Here is a 19,567-nt window from a genome sequence, read left to right as displayed (position 1 = left end):
GACTCAATCACTGCAGTGTTCATCTGTTTATCACCAGTCTCTTCAGTTTTGTGTCTTCCTTCCTCTCAGGTAGTCCGTGCTCAAATTTAGACTTGGCAAGGTTCAAACAGCCAGCCTGCTTTTAGGGGTAGAAAAGGATCCCTAAAGACCATTCACAGCTGACAACCCCCCATTGCTGCTGTCCTGCTGATTTCCTCTCAGGAGGAGGAGGTGGGAAGATGCCTCGAGTTCCGAGGCAGCAGGAGCCTGTAGGACCCTGCTTTTCCCTTCCCAAGCAGCTGCCCTGCCCTCCCTCGGGTTCCTTCAGCTTTCCTGCGATTGCAACACCCCTGTGAATGTTTAACCCCGCTGCTCCACCCTGAAGGGATGGAGTGATCCCGGGGCAGGCTCTGCTGGGCTTTGGGGTGATGTTCCACCGGGGCTGAGGCAGGAACGGACATTCCTGCCTGGATAATCATTGGCGAGGCCGAGGTCACCGCGGTAGCACAGCAGGAATGTTTCCACTCCAGCAGGCTTTGCCGGCCTGTCCTGGCGCCTGGGCGCGACGCCAGAGGCTCGGCAGGGCCTTTCCCGAACCGCTTCATCCCTCCGGTGCCTTCCCGGAGCGCGGCCGAGCCCCGTCCCCCTCTCGGTGTAAATACCTGTACAAAGAACCGACCAATAAAGCGCTGAACGAACGCCTGTGCCTCCCGCCTCTCATTGCCCAGCGGCGCTACGGCCACCAACCCCACTGCTCTTCCCTCCCTTTCCCATTCCCGGGGCTCCTTTCCCATTCCCGGGGCTCCTTTCCCTTTCTCGGGGTTCGTTCCCGGTCCGGTCCCTCCCGGTGCCCACGTGGATCCCCGCGGTCCCCGTCGCGCCGGAAGTGACGCGCGGCGGCCGCGCCGAGGCGGTGGCGGCGAGGCGGCAGCATGGTGATGGCGGCGGGCGCGCACCGGCCCGGGCCGCTCAAGCAGCAGAACAAGGCGCACAAAGGCGGCAAGCACAGCGGCTCCTCGCAGCGCCGCGCTGGAGGTGAGGCGGGACGGGCTCCCCGCCGGTTCCCCGCCGCTCTCGGCCAGCCCTGACCGTTCTTTTTCCGTCCCCCTCCCCCAGGCCGCGTCCCCGTGAAGGCCCAGCCCCGCCGGCGGCTCCGCGACCTGAACAGGGTGGACCGGCGACATCAGGCGCTGCAGCTCCGCCGGCAGCGCAAGGAGGCGGTGAGGCACCGAGGGAACCGGGCCGGTTGTTGCGGGAGAGCGGGATAGAGCTCGGTTCGAGTCTCTACCGGAAGGGGCTTGGATTGGGGCCGGGGGTCCGGATGGGGGCGGTGCGGCCGGGCCGGTTCGGGACTTTGCGGGGGAACGAGCGGGGGCCGGGCCCGGTTGGGTTTGGTCGAACGGAGCGTTACGGACCGGGTGGGTTCGGGCTGCGGTGTGGAGGAGCCTGGCCTGGTCCGGGGACGGGAGAGGAGCCGCGCTTGGGTTGGCATTCGAGCCCTGCCCGTGTACCCGCAGGTGCTGGCGGAGAAGCGCAGCCTCGGCAGCAGGGACGGGCCCCCGCACCTCGTGGTTGTGGTGCTGCTGCACAGCGGGGCTGCGGCCCAGGACTCGCTGCGGCTGCTGCAGAGCCAGGACTCGGCCACTGTCCGTGCGGATGAGGGCGGAGCTGGCGGCTTTGCCCTGCTCTGCCCGCGGCTCAAGCAGCGCTGGCGCTTTGTCACAGCCCAGGCAGGTGAGGAGGAGGCGCCGCTGTGGGTTGGGTTCTTGGTTCTGGTGCCTCTGGCAGCCCTACTAATGGAGGTGTTTTGGGTGCAGGGGATCTCCACGCTGTTCTAGACCTTGCCAAGGTTGCTGACTCCCTGCTGTTCATCCTGGACCCTGTGGATGGCTGGGACAGTGAAGGGGAGCACTGCCTCTCCTGCCTCTTCGCACAGGGGCTGCCCAGTTATGGTGAGAAATGTTTTGCATTTCTGGGGGTGCTTCATGGAGATTGAGTGTCACAATAACTAAATTTCAGGGCTCTGTCACCTTAATGGAGATTGTCAGTGTAATTAAATTTCCGGGTTCTGCCACCTTCAGTGAAAATAATATTTTTCTTATGTTGAGGTGGAAGTTCTTGCAGTTTACGGCCATTGCTCCCTGTACTGTTGGGCACCACTGAAACCAGTGAAACTCCCTTTGTACCTTGTGGTGCAAATCTGGCCATTTGGGCTGCTGACATCCAAATATTTGCCTGTGTTTGGTAAAAAGAACAGCAGAAAGTTTAGGATCTGATCTGAGCTCTGTTCTCTGCTCGCCAGCTCTGGCTGTCCCGGGAGGCACTGACCTGCCCCTTAAGAAGAGGATAGATGCCAGGAAGAAACTCTCCAAGTGCATTGAGAAGCGTTTTCCCGAGGCCAAGCTGTTCCCACTGAACACAGAGCAGGAGTCCTCGCTGCTCCTGAGGCACCTGAGCTCCCAGAAGCAGAGGCACCTGGCCTTCCGTGCCCGCCGCGCTCACCTGCTGGCCCGCGCTGCTGAGTTTGTGCCCAGCCAGGACAGTGACCTGGTGGGGACCCTGAAGGTGTCTGGCTTTGTCCGGGGACAGACCCTCAACGTGAACAGCCTGGTGCACATTGTGGGGCACGGGGATTTCCAGCTGAGCCAGGTGGATGCTCCCCCTGACCCGCTGTCTTTGAACCCACGCGTGGTTAAAGGACAGAAGAGGAGTCAGCAGGACATGGAGGTTCAGGTGTGTGGGGTGAGAGCTTTGTCAGTCCTTCTAGAACACAAGGTTTCTAAAGTTTCATTGGGGAAAATGCACCTGTGGGAAATATGTGGGTGAGGAGAGGGGCTGGTGCTGGGCTGAGGTTCTGTGCCTGCAGTGTGTAATGAAAGTTATGTCACAACATCATGAAGGGAGTTTGATCTGAGGCTGTCTGCAAGCTTCAGTTGGGTGTGCTCAGGTCTAGGAGCTCTGCTTTTCCCCTTCAGGATGACTCTGGAAATGGTGCTGTGGAGATGGAGGAAGATGTCAAGGTGCTGATGAAGGCAGATCCAAGCAAGCAGGAGTCTCTGCAGTCAGAAGTGGTTCCTGATCCCATGGAAGGGGAGCAGACGTGGCCCACTGAAGAAGAACTGCAGGAAGCAGAGGGTGAGGAGAAGCAACAGTTCTGTATTTCTTCCTTGTCCCTCTCAAGAGGTTTGTTAGAAACTTCTGTCACCAGGGTGACTGTGAAGAAACATCTCAGTTGGGATGGCTCCCATCCCCAGTCCCATCAGGTGGTTTGTCTGGCAAGTTAGCAGGTTTTGGCTGTCCTGACAAATTCTGTGCTGGGAAAAAAGCAATTCTAGTCTAGATCTGGTTTTGGCTGTCCTGGTGTAAATGTTGCTGAGGGGAAGGAGAACTGTTCCTGTACTAACCCCTGGTGGGACTCCTACAGATTCTCTGAAGGCAAACAGGAGGGTGGTGAAGGTCCCCAAAGGCACATCCAAGTACCAGGCTGCCTGGATTGTGGATGATGGAGAAGAAGGCAGTGAGAAAGATGATGATGATGATGATGAAGATGACGACATGGATGATGATCTGATGGAAGAGGCAGTTTCTCAGGTACCTCCAAGAGCTGATAGTACAGGTGATCTCCAGGCCATTATTGCATGTTCTAGGAAGATTCTGTCCTATGCAAGGGCTTGGTGCAGAACCAGGACTTGCCTGGATCTCCACTGCTAAATCCCTGCATGTATCACATTCCTTCTTTGGCCTCTTAGACCCCAAAATGATGGGCTGGGGTCCCAAATCCCACAGTGTGAGCACGTTGTGTGCTCACAGCTCTGTGCTGCCCTGTGCCAGGAGGGGGAGAGCAGTGAGGAGGAGGAGGAGGCTGGGGAGGAGGAGAGCGAGACCATGACTGTGTCCGAGTGCCTGCGGGATGAGCAGTACGACGAGAAGATGGAGGAGGATGAGCAGATGCTGGAGAGATACAAGCAGGAGAGGATGGATGAGATGTTTCCAGATGAGGTGGACACGCCACGGGATGTGCCTGCCAGAGTCAGGTAAGAAATGGGATGTTTTGCTGGGAGAGGAGCTGGAAGGTTCCTTTCTGTTTCATTTGGTGAGGAAGCCTGTGATGTCTTAGCCGTGGTGTCTGAACCTGGCTGAAGGATTCTTGTGAAGACCCTTTTTGGCTCTGAGGCTTCCATAGCAGGCACTTGTTGGCAGGGAAGGCTGAGCCCTCACCTGGGAGAGAGAGGAGGATTGGTCCTGAGGCAAGGACAGGTTGTTTGGGGATTTGGTTGCTGGTTTTATCTCTCTTTGCACCGACACTTTCCTGAGGGCTAATGTTTGCTTTGCACCCGATGTCCTGGTGTGTGAGACCCTGCAGGCCACAGCTGGTGGTGGAGAATGGGATTCACCTCAATTGTTTAAGTAATTTGTCTTTCCTGCTCTCTGTTCTCAAGGTTCCAGAAGTACAGGGGGCTGAAAAGCTTCCGGACTTCTCCTTGGGACCCCAAAGAGAATCTTCCAAGGGATTATGCCAGGATCTTCCAGTTCCAGGACTTCTCCCGAACCAGGAAGAACCTCTTCAGGCAAATAGAGAAGGAGGAGACTGAGGGAGCCTCGGTAATTCCCTTTTGCTGATCCCTTTCCTATTGTGTTCCTTTGCTCCCAATAGGAGTGACTCATCAGGAAGGTGGTTGGGTGGATCTTTCAGCCAGCTGGTTCTTACCATGAAGCCCTAAGTTCAGACAGTTTTCTCTTGGAGTCCCTCCCTAATCCAGGCACATATTCTGACACTTTTTTTTCTGTTGAGAGACGTGTTCACAACTGTTCCTGTCTTGGCAGGTGGGCTGGTACGTTACACTTCATGTTTGCAATGTCCCTGTCTCTGTGATGGAGAGCTTCAAGGAGGGGAAACCCCTGGTGCTGTTCTCACTGCTTCCCCATGAACAAAAGGTGAACACAAGGAATAAACCCTGGAGGGATGTGCAGCTCCCTGTTCCTTCAGGCTGCATGGCCTGGGGAGGGTCTGGCTGCAGAGGGTTTGGGCTGCAATCTCCCCACATTGCTCCTGTTTCAGAGGGGCTGGCTGCAGAGGGTTTGGGCTGCAATCTCCCCACATTGCTCCTGTTTCAGAGGGTCTGGCTGCAGAGGGTTTGGGCTGCAATCGCCCCACATTGCTCCTGTTTCAGAGCAGGTTGGAGCACACAGAAACTGCTGGGGGGCAGGTTAGGAGAAAATGTCTGAGCTTGGCACTGGTGACCAGTGACCTTTTGGGACCCCATTTTCTAGGACATTCATCTCTGCTGCAATGTCCTGTTGCTTTCTGCTGCCCAGCAGCCCCTGACTGTGCTGCCTCTTGCAGATGTCCGTGTTGAACTTCCTGGTGCGCCGGCACCCGGGCAACAGCGAGCCAGTGAGGGCCAAGGAGGAGCTGATCTTCCACTGCGGCTTCAGGCGCTTCCGAGCGTCCCCCCTGTTCTCCCAGCACACCTCAGGTTTGTCAGGGACTGGGTACAGCAGCAGTGGGGGTGGGAATTCTGGAGCAGGAAGCCTGTGATGTCTTAGCCGTGGTGTCTGAACCTGGCTGAAGGATTCTTGTGAAGACTCTCTTTGGCTCTGAGGCTTCCAGGCATTAAACCATGGGGAGTAGAGTGGCTTGGGAAAGGTGGTTCACTGATCCAGGCAAGGTCCAGGTTCCATGCCAGAGGATCACCTTCATTCCCACATACTCAGTGCCAGCAGAGCAGAGGTGTTTGTTGAACAGGGAACAATGAACTCTGGGGTTTCCCACAGCTCTGAGGGCGTCAACTTGATAATTTCTGTTCTGTCCTAGCTGATAAGCACAAGCTGGAACGTTTCCTGCGCCCAGATGCTGCCCTGGTGGTGACTGTCTATGCTCCCATCACTTTCCCTCCTGCCTCAGTGCTGGTTTTTAAACAGAGAAATAATGGTGAGTTAATAAATGCTGAGGAGGTGATGTCTGGGAAACAAACTGTCCCCAAACCCTGCTTACAAGTCCATCTCTCCAGAAAGTATGACTTGAATAAGCTTCTCCCTTCCTGCTGCTTGAGATGAGCTCCTCTCCCTCTCTGTTGTCACTTGTCTGGGCCTGCAGCCCTTTGGGGAAGGGGCTTGTGGTGGGGAGGGGGTGATGCAGGCACCTGCCCTGGTGCAATGGTGACTCTGCCTGGCAGGAATGCACGACCTCATTGCCACGGGCTCCCTGCTCTCCGTGGACCCCGACAGGATCGTCATCAAGCGCCTGGTGCTCAGTGGCCACCCCTTCAAGATCTTCACCAAGATGGCTGTGGTGCGATACATGTTCTTCAACAGAGGTACAGCTGGTCTCTGGTGGGAGGAGGCGTTCTGGGAGTTCTGTCCCTGTGCTTGTGTTGGTGCAGCACAGCCTGTTCCTTACCTGCCTTTCGTGTTTCCATCTCCAGAGGATGTGATGTGGTTCAAGCCCGTGGAGCTGAGGACAAAGTGGGGACGCAGAGGGCACATCAAGGAGCCATTAGGTAGGTTTGATTTGGTGTTTATCTGTGTGTTTTGACATGGTGTGATCCTCCTGTGCCTGAGAGACTGCTAATGGCCTCTTCTGCCCTCTGCCTAGGGACCCATGGGCACATGAAGTGCCACTTTGATGGGCAGCTCAAGTCCCAGGACACGGTGCTGCTGAACCTCTACAAGCGCGTTTTTCCCAAATGGACTTATGACCCTCACGTCCCAGAGCCTGTGCCGTGGGTGAGGAGTGAGAGTGCTCTGCCAGAGCAGGAGGTGGAGATGGAATGAGTCTCCAGCATGGCTGGAGTTTGTGCCTTGGCTCCCTGGATGCTGTTCTTGGCCCGTGCACTGTGAGGACAGCACTGATGCCTTGGACGTGTTACTGCTGGGGTCTGTACAGGGGCAGCTGCGTGGCCAGCTGCTGCTCAGGTACCAGCTATAGCTATTTATTTTAATGGAAAATGTCAAAAATGCCTCAGTGCCTGTGTCGTGGTGGTGGCCAGGAGGCTGTGAGCACCCCTTGTCCACTGACCCCACTGGGATTGTTTCAGTACCTCATGCCCTGCCACGTGGGGTGAGGGGGATTGTGCTGTGTGGAGGAGTTTGCTGGCAGTTCCTGTGCTGCTGAGAAAGAAGAGCCAAGTAGCAGCTGGGGAGGGTGACTGAGTGCAGCTCTCTGGAGGCCTGAGCCAGAGCAAGGCAGCTGGGGAGGGGAGAACAGGCAGTGCTTTGTTTCCAGTCTCCCCACAGAGACCAATGCCAGCTCCCCTTGTCCCTCCACAAAAACTCCCAAACATTTGGACTCGATCTGTTTTTAGTAGCGCACAAACCACCACACAAATGAGTGAGTTTTTCATTCCTTGAAACAGCACTCCATCCTCATTCTGCTTTCCCAGAGAGCTCTGTGAGCCAGGTCAGGGATCTCAGGTCCACATTTCCCCCACACAGCACGATGCAAACGTTCTGCACGTCCCGGGGGACTGCCTGGAACTGCTCCGAGAGCACGGCCGCCAGTCCCACGCCTGCTGTTGGCTCAATCAGCAGCTTCATCCTTTCCCACACCAGCCACGTGGCTTGCTGTGGGGACAGGGCAGCAGCTGTCAGCCCAGCAGCCAGCATAGGCTGCTCAGGGCATCCCTGCAGCACTCTGGGAAGGGAGGGCAGAGCTCCCAACAGCCCTTTGCAGCTGGAGACAGCGTGGGTGTCACAGCTGCAGTGGTGCACAGGGGGTTTGTGCTGCTCTGGGAATGTGCTGGGGTGAGAGCAGAAGGGCAGGGCTTGGAGGTAGCTGCCTGCTGGCAGCTACCGTGAGAAGGGAGCTGGGAGCCCCTTTACCTTGATTTCTTCCTCTGAGACTGTCAGGACATCATCAACCAAATCCCTGATGATGGGCCACGTGTTGGGCCCGATGCTGGTTTTTACCGCGTCTGCGATGGTGTCCCGTGGGTGGAGGTTGGGGGTCAGCTCCCCTCGGAGCTTGGACTGGTAACAGTCATCTACATTGCTTGGCTCAGCAGCAAACACCTTCACATCTGACCTCAAAGCCTGGGGAGAGCAGGAGGAGCCACTGGGGTGACACCAGTGTGTGCCTGTCCCGTTTCTGTGTGTGCAGGGGGTAAGCAGGCCCTGCTGCTGCTGCCATGCAGACCCCAGGCAGTCAGTGTCTTTCACTGCAGGGTCTTTGTGTTTCTAAAGTTAAAAGCTGCTGCCTGCCTTGAGAGTCCTGCCCTTCCCACAGGGAGATTCCTGGATGAGCTATTACCTACCTTGATGGCAACTGCTATTCCTGCAACCATTCCTCCACCTCCAACAGGAACCACCACTGCATTTACCTGAGGTGCCTGTGCAGAAAGGAAGTGTGAGGGCTTCTGACACTTTGTGTCCCCTTTTTTGCTGTGCCCCTGCAGGGGCTGGGCTGTGCATTTCCCTCACCTGCTCCAGCACCTCCAGGGCGATGGTGCCTTGCCCTGCAATGACTGCTGGCTCCTGGTTGGGGTGCACCAGGACTCCTCCTGTCTCCTGGACTACAGTGGATGCTGTCTCTGCTCTGGACTAAGGGAAAGCACAGCAGTCACCTCTCTCTGCCTGGGCAGTGTCCCTGACCCATCTCCCTGTGCTTTACCTTGTCACTGGGCTCACATGGCACCAGTGTGGCACCATAGGCACAAATGGCATCTTGCTTACACTGCGGGGCAGTCCGGGGCACCACGATGTAGGCAGGAATCCCTGTGGCATGAGAGAGGGAGTCAATCCAACAGCCCAAAAGCCACAGCAGCCAGTTCAAACTGCAGGAGCAGGCAATGCCTTGCCTATGCCACCTGCATGGGTTCAGGAGAGTGATCTCCATCCTCTCCAACAGAACCAGCTCTGTATTTACCCCGCGCCTGCCTCTGGGAGCTGGGTGGGAGGTCGGGGTACGGGTTACCTTCTGCCTGGGCAGCACAGGCGAGTGCCTGCCCGTGGTTGCCGCTGCTGTGTGTGACCACAGCGCGGGGCAGCTCCCGGCCCGTGCGCTGCCGCTCCTCCACGAGGCTCCTCACGGCGTTCAGCGCTCCGCGGATCTGCGGGGACAGCGCAGGGCTGGGGGTGCTGGGCTGAACATCCTCCCCACAGCAGTCCCTGAGCCCCGGGCAGCACCGTTCACCCCAGGGAATTAACGGGGCGGCAGGAGCTGTGGGTGCCGGCGCAACGCGAGTTTCCCTCTTGCAAAAAGCGACCTTTGCCCCGGGGCTTCGCAGCGCCGCCATCCCCGCGCACCTTGAAGGATCCGGTCTTCTGCAGGAGCTCGCACTTGAAGAGCAGCTTCCTGCCGGCCATGCGGTCCAGCCCGGCGCAGGTGAGCAGCGGGGTGCGGTGGATGCGGCCCCGCAGCCTCCGCTCCGCATCCCGCACCTCGCCCAGCCCCAGCGGCGGCGGCTCGCCTCCGTGCGCGGCCATGTGCGCGTTCCCGTGCGCGCCTGCGCGCGGCCGCGCCGGCGGTTTGTCCCTGCGCGGCCGCCGTCGGCGCCGCCCGCCCCCGGCGCTGCCAAGATGGCGGAGGGGCTGGAGCGCGTCCGCGTCTCGGCCGCCGAGCTGCGGGACATGGTGGCGGCGCAGGCCCGCGCGGCCGGCGGCGGGCGAGGTGAGGGGGGCCGGGGGCACTCGCGACCCGCTGCCGGGCCGGTCGTACCGCGCACGGGAGGCTGACCGCGGCCGCGCACGGCCCCGCGGCCGCGCTGCGCCTGGGGTAGGGCTTGGGGCAGAGCTGCCGCCCCGCCGGCGCCGGCTCGGGGCTGTCCGGGCTGGGAGCGCGCAACACCGACCACGGGGAGCCTGCGGGGCAGACGGAGGCACCCGGAGCGGCTTTGCCTCGGGATGGTCAGTCCCAGCCCCTCGCGGTCCTCCGGGCCGAGCCCCCGGTACCGGCGGGTTCGGGGCTGCGGTGTTGAGAAGGAGAAAATTTAGGGAATGCAGCGGGGAACAGCCCGGCTTCGGTGGGGCGTTTAACCGTGCGGGGTCCGGCCTGGGCTCTGTAACGATTTTTTTTTTTTTTTTTTTTGTAAATACGGTTAAAGGAGGATGAGAGAGACGTTACCGGATTGCGAGCAATGGGGAAAGGCGCCTTTGAGGCAAACGGTCCGGTGGCAGAGCGGGCGCTGCTGGGGATGGCAGCTCCTGCACCTGCAGCACGCGGTGACTGCTGCTGAACCTGCCGTGATACAACTTTACTCTTGCTGCTTGTGCTCAAGTCTTGTGGTGTGCTTTGAGGAAAAACCTGTTGCAGGATGGGATTTGTAAATGGATCAGGCCAAGGATTTGGTCAGTTGTGTTAGACTTTCTCATTTTCTACTTTTTCTCTGTGATTTCCCATAAATATTGACATAGATTTTCAGATCTCTCCTGGACCTGCTCTGAGGCTGGCAAGCTCTTTGCCTTGACTTGATTATTTGTCATGGTATTTTTCAGGAATAACTTTCTTCTGTCTGTTTTTCCCCAGAAAACATGAAGGAGGTGAAGGAGCCGAGGCACCGCAAAGACAACAGGCGCCCAGACCAGGAAATTTACAAGCCTGGCCTCTCCAGACTGAGGAGCAAACTTGTGTCACCAAAGCAAGAGGCTTCGGAGAAGGAAAGGAGCAGAGCTGAGGAGGACAAGGAGGAGAGTGCTGGGTACAAGGACTCTGTGGGAATAGGAGCTCCAGCTGTGGAGGACTGTGACAAAAGCGATGGCCCCAAGCAGAACGGTCCTTCACAGGAGAAGGAAGAAACAGAGACCAAAGGCGGCCTGCAAAGCCAGGAAAACTCATCCACGCAGCCCGTTGTGGATGAGTGGTGTCCAAAGGCCCCCAGGAGAACCAAGAAGCCAGACCAGCAGATCTACCAGCCTGGGAAACGCCTGCACTCTGCTGCTAAAGAGCCCTCCCTGCAGCCGGCCGGCGAGGAAATCACCGGCAGGATGGAGCAGCTCAAAGTCGAGGGAGATGAAGAGGCTGAGAAAAGCACTGGAAAAGACAACAGCAGAAAAATCAAATCCAGCAAGGAGGACAGAGAGGGGAGCCAGGCAGGGGAAGCACTGAAAGCCTCCAGGGGGGATAAAGGGAGGCGAGCAGAGCGGGGTGACAGGGTGAGGAGGGTGGGGGATGAGGGGCTGCCGGGGAAGCTGGGCTCCACCAAGCGCTATTCCCGCACGGACAAACGGCGCAGCCGCTACCGCACCTGCAGCACCAGCTCGGCCGGCAGCAACAACAGCACGGACGGAGCCCTGCTCGTGGACGGCGTGGAGAGGAGGCAGGAGCGTGCCAGGGAGAGGATACGTCCCAGGAAGCAGCTCTCTGTGTCCTCCACAGACTCCCTGGATGATGACAGGATTGATGAGGCTGAGGTGTACGTCTCCAGCAGGAATTCAGACAGGAGGAGACATTCAGAGCAGAGCCGAGCTTCCAGGAGTGAGAGTGAATGGAGCAGCAATGGCAGGGAAGCCAAGGGACCCTTTCGAGTGACATTTGACAGCAGGACCACGAGCAGGGACAGCAGCCTGGCAGATACAGATAAAAAAAAGTCCCTGAAGGCCTTAGAGGTTTCAGAGGCAAGGAGCCAGAGCAGGGAGCCCCAAGGGAGGGGCCGTGGGATTCTGTTCCTGCCTGCCAACACGGACCTCTCAGCCAGCTCGGTGGGTGTCCCTGAAGCCACTCACCCTGGCCCCAGGCTCCTGCTGGGCGGGGCTGGCAGCAAAGGCCCCCGGAGCCGGGGCCGGGGTGGCACCGCCCGCCGCCTGTGGGACCCAAACAACCCGGACCAAAAACCCGCCCTGAAGAGCCAGACTGCTCAGCTTCACTTCCTAGACACGGATGATGAAGTGAGCCCCACCTCCTGGGGGGAAGCCCGCCAGGCCCAGCCCTCCTATTATAAATTCCAAAACTCTGACAACCCCTATTATTACCCTCGTGCCGCCGGGCAAGGCCCCCAGTATCCCTACGGGGGATATTCCCTGCAGTATCCTATGGGTCCAACCAACGGGGTGTACCCAGGAGCTTATTACCCTGGGTACCCTGGCCAGGCAGGGCAGTACCTGTGTGGCCCACTCCCTCCTACTCCTCTGAGCCCCGAGATGGAGCAGCAGATGAGGAACATGCAGCAGCAGGAGCTCAGCAAACTCCTGCGTGAGGCTGGCAACCAGGAGCAGCAGCTCAGCAACCTCCTGTCCAGAGACCGCATCAGCCCGGAGGGGCTGGAGAAGATGGCCCAGCTGAGGTTGGTGGGTGGGCTGGGGAGGGTGAAATACAGGAGAATGGTGTCTCCCTGGGGATCTCAGTGGCTGGGAGATGTGGCACTGGGTTGTCAGGTTTTGGTGTGCCTGCTCTGTTTGTTGTGTGCCAGCGGTATGTGGGTGGTGGAAGCAAGCTGTGGGTGAGGATGGATGTCACTTCCCTGTGGCTTCTTGTGCTTGGTGAATGCCTTGCAGGGACACAGGAGCAGGACAAGCACCTGCTGAAGATTTTTGGTTCTCCTGGCTCTTGCTGGAGCTGATGTTTCTCAGTTCCAGTGCTCTCAGTGTTTGTTGTCAGACTTCTGCTTTCTTACCTATCCTTAGTGTGTGCTCAGGAAGCATTTTGTTGTTCCTGGTGCTGTCAGTGCCTTTCCAGTGCTGTGTTGTTTTGCTCTTGATGCCACTTAGCATGGTGACACTCCCGTGGGAGTAGCCTAGTGATGCCAGTCTGTCAGGAGAGCAGTAACACTGTTGCTCTGGGGGGTGGTTAATATGGCTGTAACAAGTTTCAACTTGGCATCTTTCACGTTTATTTGTCGTCTCTGTGTCTGCAGGGCTTCTCTGGAGGCTGTTTTTCAGAGCTGACTGACAGCAAATCTAGCGAGTGAGCTCATTTCAGGGCTTGTTCTGTGTTTTGGGCACTTGCTCTATAAACCATGGGGTGGAATATGTCTGTGATTGAAGCAGCACTTGAGGTTTCAGGTCTTCCTCAAGGAGCTGAGGTCACCCAGAGCTGTTGTGTGAAGGGAGAGGAAACACTGGAGTGCTGCTGTGGCCTGTGGAAGCCCACCCTGCCCTGGTGGGCACAGCTGACCCTGTCCTTGCTGGTAGTGCCCCTTGTGTCCTGCTTGTGAAGAAGTGCACACAGTCCCAGCTGTGTGCGGACTCTTACATGGCATCCATCTGTGGAAATTCCTGTTCCCTTGGTGTTTGTGCTGTCCAGGTGTGTGTGTAGGGTTTGGGGACTGTGTGGGGTCAGGCAGCCCATCCTGGCTCTGTGCTTTGGGCAGGAACCCACCAGCATCTTTCTCTTATCCTGTCAGGCTCTTCCAGGCGTTGCCATCAGGCTTCACTCCAGCCTTTACCATCCACGCTCTCCTACTGTTTCTGTAGGACCTGAAAGATTATAAGGAGTAAGGCAGGAACAGCTGAGGATCCCCTTTACCATTTACTTGCCCCACATGTTTCAGAGCTGTTCCTAGCCTGCAGCTATTTTATAAAATTTGGGGGAGGGATTCTGCTCCAGCATCCAGGCAGGGCTGTAGGCAGCTGAGAAAGGGGAATGTGATTTCTGGGACTCTGAGGCTTTATTTCCATTGTTCCCAACTTGTTCATTTTTAAGTAAGTGTGTATTTTGTTGTATTCTGTGTATTTTGGTTGGATGGAAGGGGAGTTGGGATCATTTTAATGGCAAGATCCGTGCTGCCCTGTGCTTCTTTGTGTTCCGGTTCCTGGCCCAGAACCTTGTGGGTGTTCAGAGCAGTGTGTGTGCTCTCTGTGTTGGATCAGGAGACACTTGTGCCTTGCTGTTGGCAGAACTGTAACCTTGCTCCTTGCTCTTTACCAAGCCTTGATCCATCCTGAGTCACCTGTACCAGGGAGATGCTCCTGTTGGATTTACCCTCTCAGAGCAGGAAGGGTGTTGGATTGCAGCAGCTCCCAGCTCCCTGAGGGCTGTGTGTGAGCAGTGAGTGCTGCTGGCAGCTGGATGTGAGCAGCAGGTGGTTCAGCACATGTTCCCTGTGCTCTGGGCAGCTGCTGTTGCATTGACCCTTCCCTGGCTGTGCTTTGCTGCAGGGTGGAGATGCTGCAGCTCTACGAAAGGTGCATCCTCATGGATATTGAGTTCTCTGACACCCAGAACGTGGACCAGTTGCTGTGGAAAAATGCTTTTTACCAGGTGATTGAGAAATTCCGGCAGCTCCTCAAGGACCCTCAGGGGGAAAATGCCCAAGAAATTCGGAACAAACTGCTCTTGCTTCTAGATGAGGTAAGAAGAGAGAAACATCCCCAGATTCCACTAAACTTTTGGGTGGGATTGCCTGGTTTTTAGAAAGGGATGGTGCAATGGGGCAACTGGTCATCTTGATCTTATTCATGTCATCCTTATGCAAAGAGGATGCTCAGACACATTATGGTTTATTGGGGCAGGTGTAGGTCAAGGTAGACATCTGTTACAATTTAAACCAGTTTGTTTTAGTGTGTTTGTGTTAATTAGAAATTGATTTAAGCTAAAGTGAAATTAATGCCCTGAAGTGAAGCTAAAAGAGACATTCCTGGAGGTGTTTGTGGCAACTTTACCAAATTTGCTTAGAAATCATTCTGTAAAACTGAAGCTCAGTCTGGTCTTTGTACCAGGTAGGCTGACAGACCTGAGAAGATTTGTTTTAAAGAGTTAGGGTGAGAAGAGGAACTGCTGGAGGCTTTATTCACCCTTTTCCTCAAAGCAGGACTCGTTAAACACTAAATCCAGTCAGTCCTGATTTTGTGTAGCTCAATCTTAAAAACCTCTGAGGCTGGAGATCCTCCAACCTCCTTGTTGTGTTCTGAACAGCCCAAACCTCAGGGAGCTGGAGCTCCTTTCTTGCACATGGCAGGGCTGGTGTGGTGATTTTGTGCTTGTCATTAGAAAGCTCATAACATCTAAGTGTGTGTGTGTGTGTGTGTGTGTGTGTTTTGCAGGGCTCTTCTTTTTTTGATGGCCTCCTCCAGAAGCTGCAGGTCTCCTACCAGTTCAAGCTGGAGGACTACATGGATGGGATGGCCATCCGCAGCAAACCTCTCAGGAAAATGGTAGGTTGGCTTCCTCCTGGGGACCTCTCATCCTGGTAATCCTGGGCAAGGTGCACAGGAGAATGCCTGAATGCAAGGGGCAGGCAGCTCTACTCCAAACAGAGCCAGTTTGTTTGCAGGGAATCTTTCCCAGCTGCTGGAGAACTCTGCACTCTGGTGCAGTAACATTTCTTAGCTTCATTTGCAAAGAGCTTGTTTTGTACCAGCTCTGTGACCAGAGCTAATAAAGCAGTGTCCAAAGGCACCCTGACCTTTCCTGAGATATTGAACATAGTTTTTTTCTGCCCGTGGAATCCAGAATAATGAGGGAAAGCTGGCAGTTGTGCTGCCTCCCTGACGTGTTGCCCTGAGCTGTAAGTGCAGGTGCAGGGACAGCTGGGAGAGGATATTTTAGTCCAGCTCCATTCCCACAGAGATGTGTTTATCCAACAGCTGTCCTCAAATTGGTCATGGAGTGAACAACCCCCTTCTGGAGAGAGGTGGGGTATTGTGTCAGAGAGGAGATGTTTGGGGGATTGGCTTGGAACCTTGTCACTTCATCCCGCTGCCCTTTTGTGAGACCTTCAGTGTGTCACTGACCTCCTGTTGGCTCTGTACAGCCCCTGTGGGCTCTCTGGCTCTGCAGGTGAGCCAGGGCTGTGTCCCAGGTGCTCCATGGCTGCTCCTTTGCAGGTGAAGTACGCCCTGATCAGTGCCCAGAGGTGCATGATCTGCCAGGGGGACATTTGCCGCTACCGGGAGCAGGCCAACGACACGGCGAACTACGGCAAGGCCCGCAGGTAGGGACCAGCTGCTGTGTCCCTCCAGCACAGCTCTGCCTCTGCACACCAGGGCTGGCTGTAATTTCATCCCTGAGCTCTCCTCTAGCCAAAGAAGGCTTTCTCTTCCTTTTTAAAGTCTTTCCAGTCCTCTGTTTTATGGCAGTCTGTAAAGGTGAAGGGTGTAGCTGGGTTTGGCTGTTCCAGAGGTGGTGGAAATTGTCCTGTGCTGATCCTGCAGCACAGGTGGTGGAAATTGTCCTCAGCTGATCCTGCAGTAGGGTGGAAGGGTTTAGGCCACTGAGCCTGGCAGATTTGCTCTTGTATTTTCTGGTGGCTTTTGCATCCATATGCTCTCACTCCATCAGAACTTAGCAGCACTTGTTGCCCCCTGCTTATCTGGGGTATTTGCCAGGGGTATTTCCTTCTGCAGCTGGATCTGCCCTCTCTTACCCAGCGCCAAGAATGGGCACAGCTCCCTGTCTGTGCTCACTCCTGCAGGCAGAGGGCACTTGTGGGAAGGGCCAGATCCCTGCAGAAATGCCAGTTCCAAGGGAAGTTCTGCACCCTTGAGGACAAGGAAGGCAGCCTGATGTCCTTTCAGTGACCTTTTCTCTCTGTTTTTTCCCTTCCCCAGCTGGTACCTGAAGGCTCAGCAAATTGCTCCCAAAAACGGCCGCCCATACAACCAGCTGGCACTTCTGGCCATCTACACGGTAAGATGCTCCTCAGGCAAGGATGTGCAGGCACAGGGAGATCCTCTGGGATGGCTGGGAGATTCCATCTGGTGGAGAAATGCATTGCTGAGGGCAGTGCTCAGATGGTTTGGGTTTTTTCTTAAAAGGAAAAGGAGGCTGATGGCAGGATGTGCTGTGTGGATTCCAGCTGCTGTGGCTTCAAGCAGCTTTGTCAAACACACGCTACTCCCCCAGGGATTTTGGGGACTGTTTTGTGGGCTGTTGAGAGTGTAATTGTTTTAAGTTGAAAACACAGCCCACTTTTTGCATGAGATTTTTGTGCTCAGAGCCATCTGTTTGCTGTCTTATCACTAAACCTGTGGGCATTGGTCTCAGCAACATCCACATGTGATTTCCCCGAGTTTCAGTTGTGCTGGCTTCTCCAGCCATGCAGGAAAAATGACTTCAGGGAAGATGTGGCAGCAGATAAAGGAAGCATCCTGCTGGGGCACAGGGATCTGCCAGTTCCCAAGCCTGAAAGATGCTGGTTTAAAGCATAGCAGTTCAGAAGCACCTTTCCCAGGCAGCATTGAGGGAGGGAGAAGGGGAAACACATGGGAGCACTGGAGCTTTGAATGCCCCAGAGGAGTGGCAGCTCTGAGCCACTTGTTTTTGTTTTGTTGTGTTTTTTGCAGAGGAGGAAGCTGGATGCTGTGTACTACTACATGCGCAGCCTGGCTGCCAGCAACCCCATCCTCACTGCCAAGGAGAGCCTGATGAGTCTCTTTGAGGAGACAAAACGCAAGGTGGGTCTTGGAGCTGGGCTCTGGGGTGCTGCTCCTGCCTGTGCTGCAGAGCATGGAGAGATTGGTGGGTTTTGGATTTGGAGACACTCCTTACCTACTTCTGAGAGATTTCATGACAGAGGCAGCCTTCAGAATGGTGGTTTTGGGGTTGTTTGGGGAGCTGAATCTTTTGTTTCTGGGTCACAAACTGATTTAGCTGAGCTCAGCAAGGGCTGTTGGTTGCTGTGGTTTGCAGCATGGCCTTGGTATGCAATTGTTGCTTTATTCCATAGGTGCCCCACATCTGTGGGGATGGATAAGGGAGGCTGCAGTCCCTTTGTGCCCCAGGGAGTCAGCCCAAATACAGCCCATGGGCTGCCACATGCTCCTGGGACTCAACACAGCTTTTCTTGTCCTGGGATAGCTGGAATTGAAAACTGCTCACCTGCACTGTCCTGCAGAGCCAGAACCAAATTCTGGACGTGTCCTGCAGAGCCAGAACCAAATTCTGGACGTGTCCATGAGTTACTGTTGTTGTGAAGCAGGGGAAAGAGCTAATTTTTCCACGAATAGGAAATGATACATTTCCCCTGACCCTTGATCCCTGGGTGATCTCATGTGTCCTGTGTGCCCAGTCCGAGCAGATGGAGCAGAGGAAACACCAGGTGCTGGACGTGAGCCCCAACCGCCGGGGCAAGGGCAAGAAAGCCACGCTGAGACAAGTGGGAGACGATGCCACCAGGCTGGAGATCTGGATCCATCCCTCCCACCCCCGCTCGTGCCAGGGCCACGAGTCCAGCCGGGATTCTGAGCAGGACAACGGGCTTGGGAACCTCAGCCCCAGCGACGTGAGTACCGCGCGAGGCGGCCGCTGCCCTCGCTCTCATGTCTTTGGAATGCAGTGGAATGACACTGGATCTGTTTTGCTTTCCTGTTGCTAAATTTTCCAGTGTTTTGGCTTTCCCTGTGGGAGCTGTGCCTGGGTCAGGCTGAGGAGCTGGTGACCTCGTGCCTCTCGTGTTTAAGGCATGTTGTTACCATCCCTCTCTTGGCAGCGCACGCTGGCGTGGCTGATGTGGAGCAGGAGAGAGGCACAAACACGAGATGCTGTAAAATGCTGCTGCTCTGAGGGCTCTAACTTGGGTGAGGCTCCCGGTGGGAAATGAGGTCAGGTGCTGGAGAGCAGGGTTAACAGTGACCCTGGCAGTTGTGAGGCTTGTTCTGGAAGTGTGTCACTTGTCCCACTGCCAGATGATCGCTGACAACGGGAAAACCGTGGTTTCAATTTCCAGTGTAGGTGTTACATTTGCATAACTTGCTCTGCTGAGAGGCCGGACCAGCACCTTTCTTTTGCAAGAATTAAAAATATAATGAAGTGGTGGTGTCTCCTGTGAGCCTGTCCAGCTGTACCTTGCAGGAGGAGCATGGGTGAGCTCTGTTTGTCAGGCCCAGGAATGTGGGCAGAGGCAGTGGTGGTTGGGAGCTCATCCTCCAGGAATCTTTGCACTGCTCTGGCACATTTGACTTGCAAGAGAACTTGCCAGGGAGCTCTGGGCTGCCTGTCCTAAAATGGCTGTTAAGGATGGGAGTTTAGGAGAGCTGGGAAAACCTTCCCTGCACACTGTGGGGCCCAAAGCTTCTCAGATTTGTGCTTTTGTAACGAGTTTGTGACTTCAGCTGGGTGGAACTGGGGTGAAGTCTTGGGGCTTTGAAAGATAAGCTCTGGCACATTGCTGCAGCATTTTTCAAATGTTCCTGCCTTTGGTTATTTTCCCTCTTCTCAGCTCTTCTGGGGACTTTTGCTTCCTCAGCATCCCTGAAAGGAAATTGCCAAGCTTTAGCTTCTCCATCAATCACACATGAAGCTGCTTGGCATGAGATTTTGTCAGTGTTTTTGGGGCACTGGTGGGGGTTTCTCTTTTGCAGTGCTGTCACATGAGGCAGAGTAGCAGCTGGCAGAGTGGGAGGCAGGGATGTGTTTGTAGTGCAGCACTTTGTGCTGGAGCTTCCCCTTGCTCTGTTCAGTGGGGTCTGTGCTCTCTGAAGTGCAGCTTGTCTGTACACACTGTGTGATATTTACCATTAGTCTTGATTTCTTTCTGTTTGAAACATTGGCTGCAGAAAAGCGGGAGCCTTCTGATCATGGAGAAGCCACACCATCAGGAATAGAATGGCAAAAGGGAGCTGAGGGCAGAAATAGAATGCCAAAATGAGCTGAGGGCCTGGGCTTGGGCACTGTTCGTTTTGGCAGCCAATATATTTATTCTCAGGCTGCCTGTGCCTACTGTGGGGCAGCACTGGAGTTGGCACAACTGCTTTTGGGGCCATATCACCCAAAATAACC

General features: G+C 55.7%; 3 protein-coding genes and 2 non-coding genes across 6 annotated transcripts in view; 4 read left to right on the top strand and 1 right to left on the bottom strand.

Annotated features, from left to right (window-relative positions):
• The first annotated feature begins 894 nt into the window (after positions 1 to 894).
• TSR1 (TSR1 ribosome maturation factor) lies at positions 895 to 6,938 on the top strand. Its single transcript, XM_058817579.1, has 15 exons — positions 895 to 1,014; positions 1,096 to 1,199; positions 1,497 to 1,713; positions 1,797 to 1,931; positions 2,282 to 2,712; positions 2,955 to 3,114; positions 3,404 to 3,570; positions 3,811 to 4,013; positions 4,419 to 4,581; positions 4,804 to 4,914; positions 5,324 to 5,456; positions 5,795 to 5,911; positions 6,156 to 6,296; positions 6,405 to 6,479; positions 6,575 to 6,938. Exons 1-15 carry the CDS (start codon positions 912 to 914, stop codon positions 6,751 to 6,753), a joined length of 2,439 nt encoding a protein of 812 aa, XP_058673562.1. The 5' UTR covers positions 895 to 911; the 3' UTR covers positions 6,754 to 6,938.
• LOC131566706 (small nucleolar RNA SNORD91 family) lies at positions 4,074 to 4,164 on the top strand. The gene has a single exon (XR_009275581.1). It is a non-coding gene; the product is annotated as a small nucleolar RNA SNORD91 family (small nucleolar RNA).
• On the top strand, positions 5,504 to 5,594 carry LOC131566708 (small nucleolar RNA SNORD91 family). The gene has a single exon (XR_009275583.1). It is a non-coding gene; the product is annotated as a small nucleolar RNA SNORD91 family (small nucleolar RNA).
• Positions 6,939 to 7,311: 373 nt separating the features above from the next.
• On the bottom strand, positions 7,312 to 9,411 carry SRR (serine racemase). Its single transcript, XM_058817580.1, has 7 exons — positions 9,223 to 9,411; positions 8,891 to 9,026; positions 8,588 to 8,691; positions 8,398 to 8,517; positions 8,232 to 8,306; positions 7,801 to 8,010; positions 7,312 to 7,542 (listed from the first exon to the last, which is right to left on the bottom strand). Exons 1-7 carry the CDS (start codon positions 9,400 to 9,402, stop codon positions 7,345 to 7,347), a joined length of 1,023 nt encoding a protein of 340 aa, XP_058673563.1. The 5' UTR covers positions 9,403 to 9,411; the 3' UTR covers positions 7,312 to 7,344.
• An 84-nt stretch (positions 9,412 to 9,495) lies between these two features.
• The window catches only part of SMG6 (SMG6 nonsense mediated mRNA decay factor), a 105,528-nt gene continuing 95,456 nt past the window's right edge, over positions 9,496 to 19,567 (top strand). For both annotated transcript variants that reach the window (XM_058817578.1, XM_058817577.1), the window contains exons 1-8: positions 9,496 to 9,586; positions 10,442 to 12,194; positions 14,008 to 14,200; positions 14,893 to 15,003; positions 15,676 to 15,782; positions 16,399 to 16,477; positions 17,134 to 17,244; positions 17,859 to 18,071. In XM_058817578.1, the coding sequence (XP_058673561.1) occupies positions 9,496 to 9,586; positions 10,442 to 12,194; positions 14,008 to 14,200; positions 14,893 to 15,003; positions 15,676 to 15,782; positions 16,399 to 16,477; positions 17,134 to 17,244; positions 17,859 to 18,071 (2,658 nt within the window). The remainder of the gene's footprint in view (positions 9,587 to 10,441; positions 12,195 to 14,007; positions 14,201 to 14,892; positions 15,004 to 15,675; positions 15,783 to 16,398; positions 16,478 to 17,133; positions 17,245 to 17,858; positions 18,072 to 19,567) is intronic.

The sequence above is a fragment of the Ammospiza caudacuta genome, chromosome 20 (genome assembly GCF_027887145.1).
Source record: "Ammospiza caudacuta isolate bAmmCau1 chromosome 20, bAmmCau1.pri, whole genome shotgun sequence".
NCBI lineage: Eukaryota > Metazoa > Chordata > Aves > Passeriformes > Passerellidae > Ammospiza > Ammospiza caudacuta.
The sequence above is the reverse complement of the archived record's forward strand: the minus strand, read 5'-3'. Positions and strand labels throughout refer to the sequence as shown.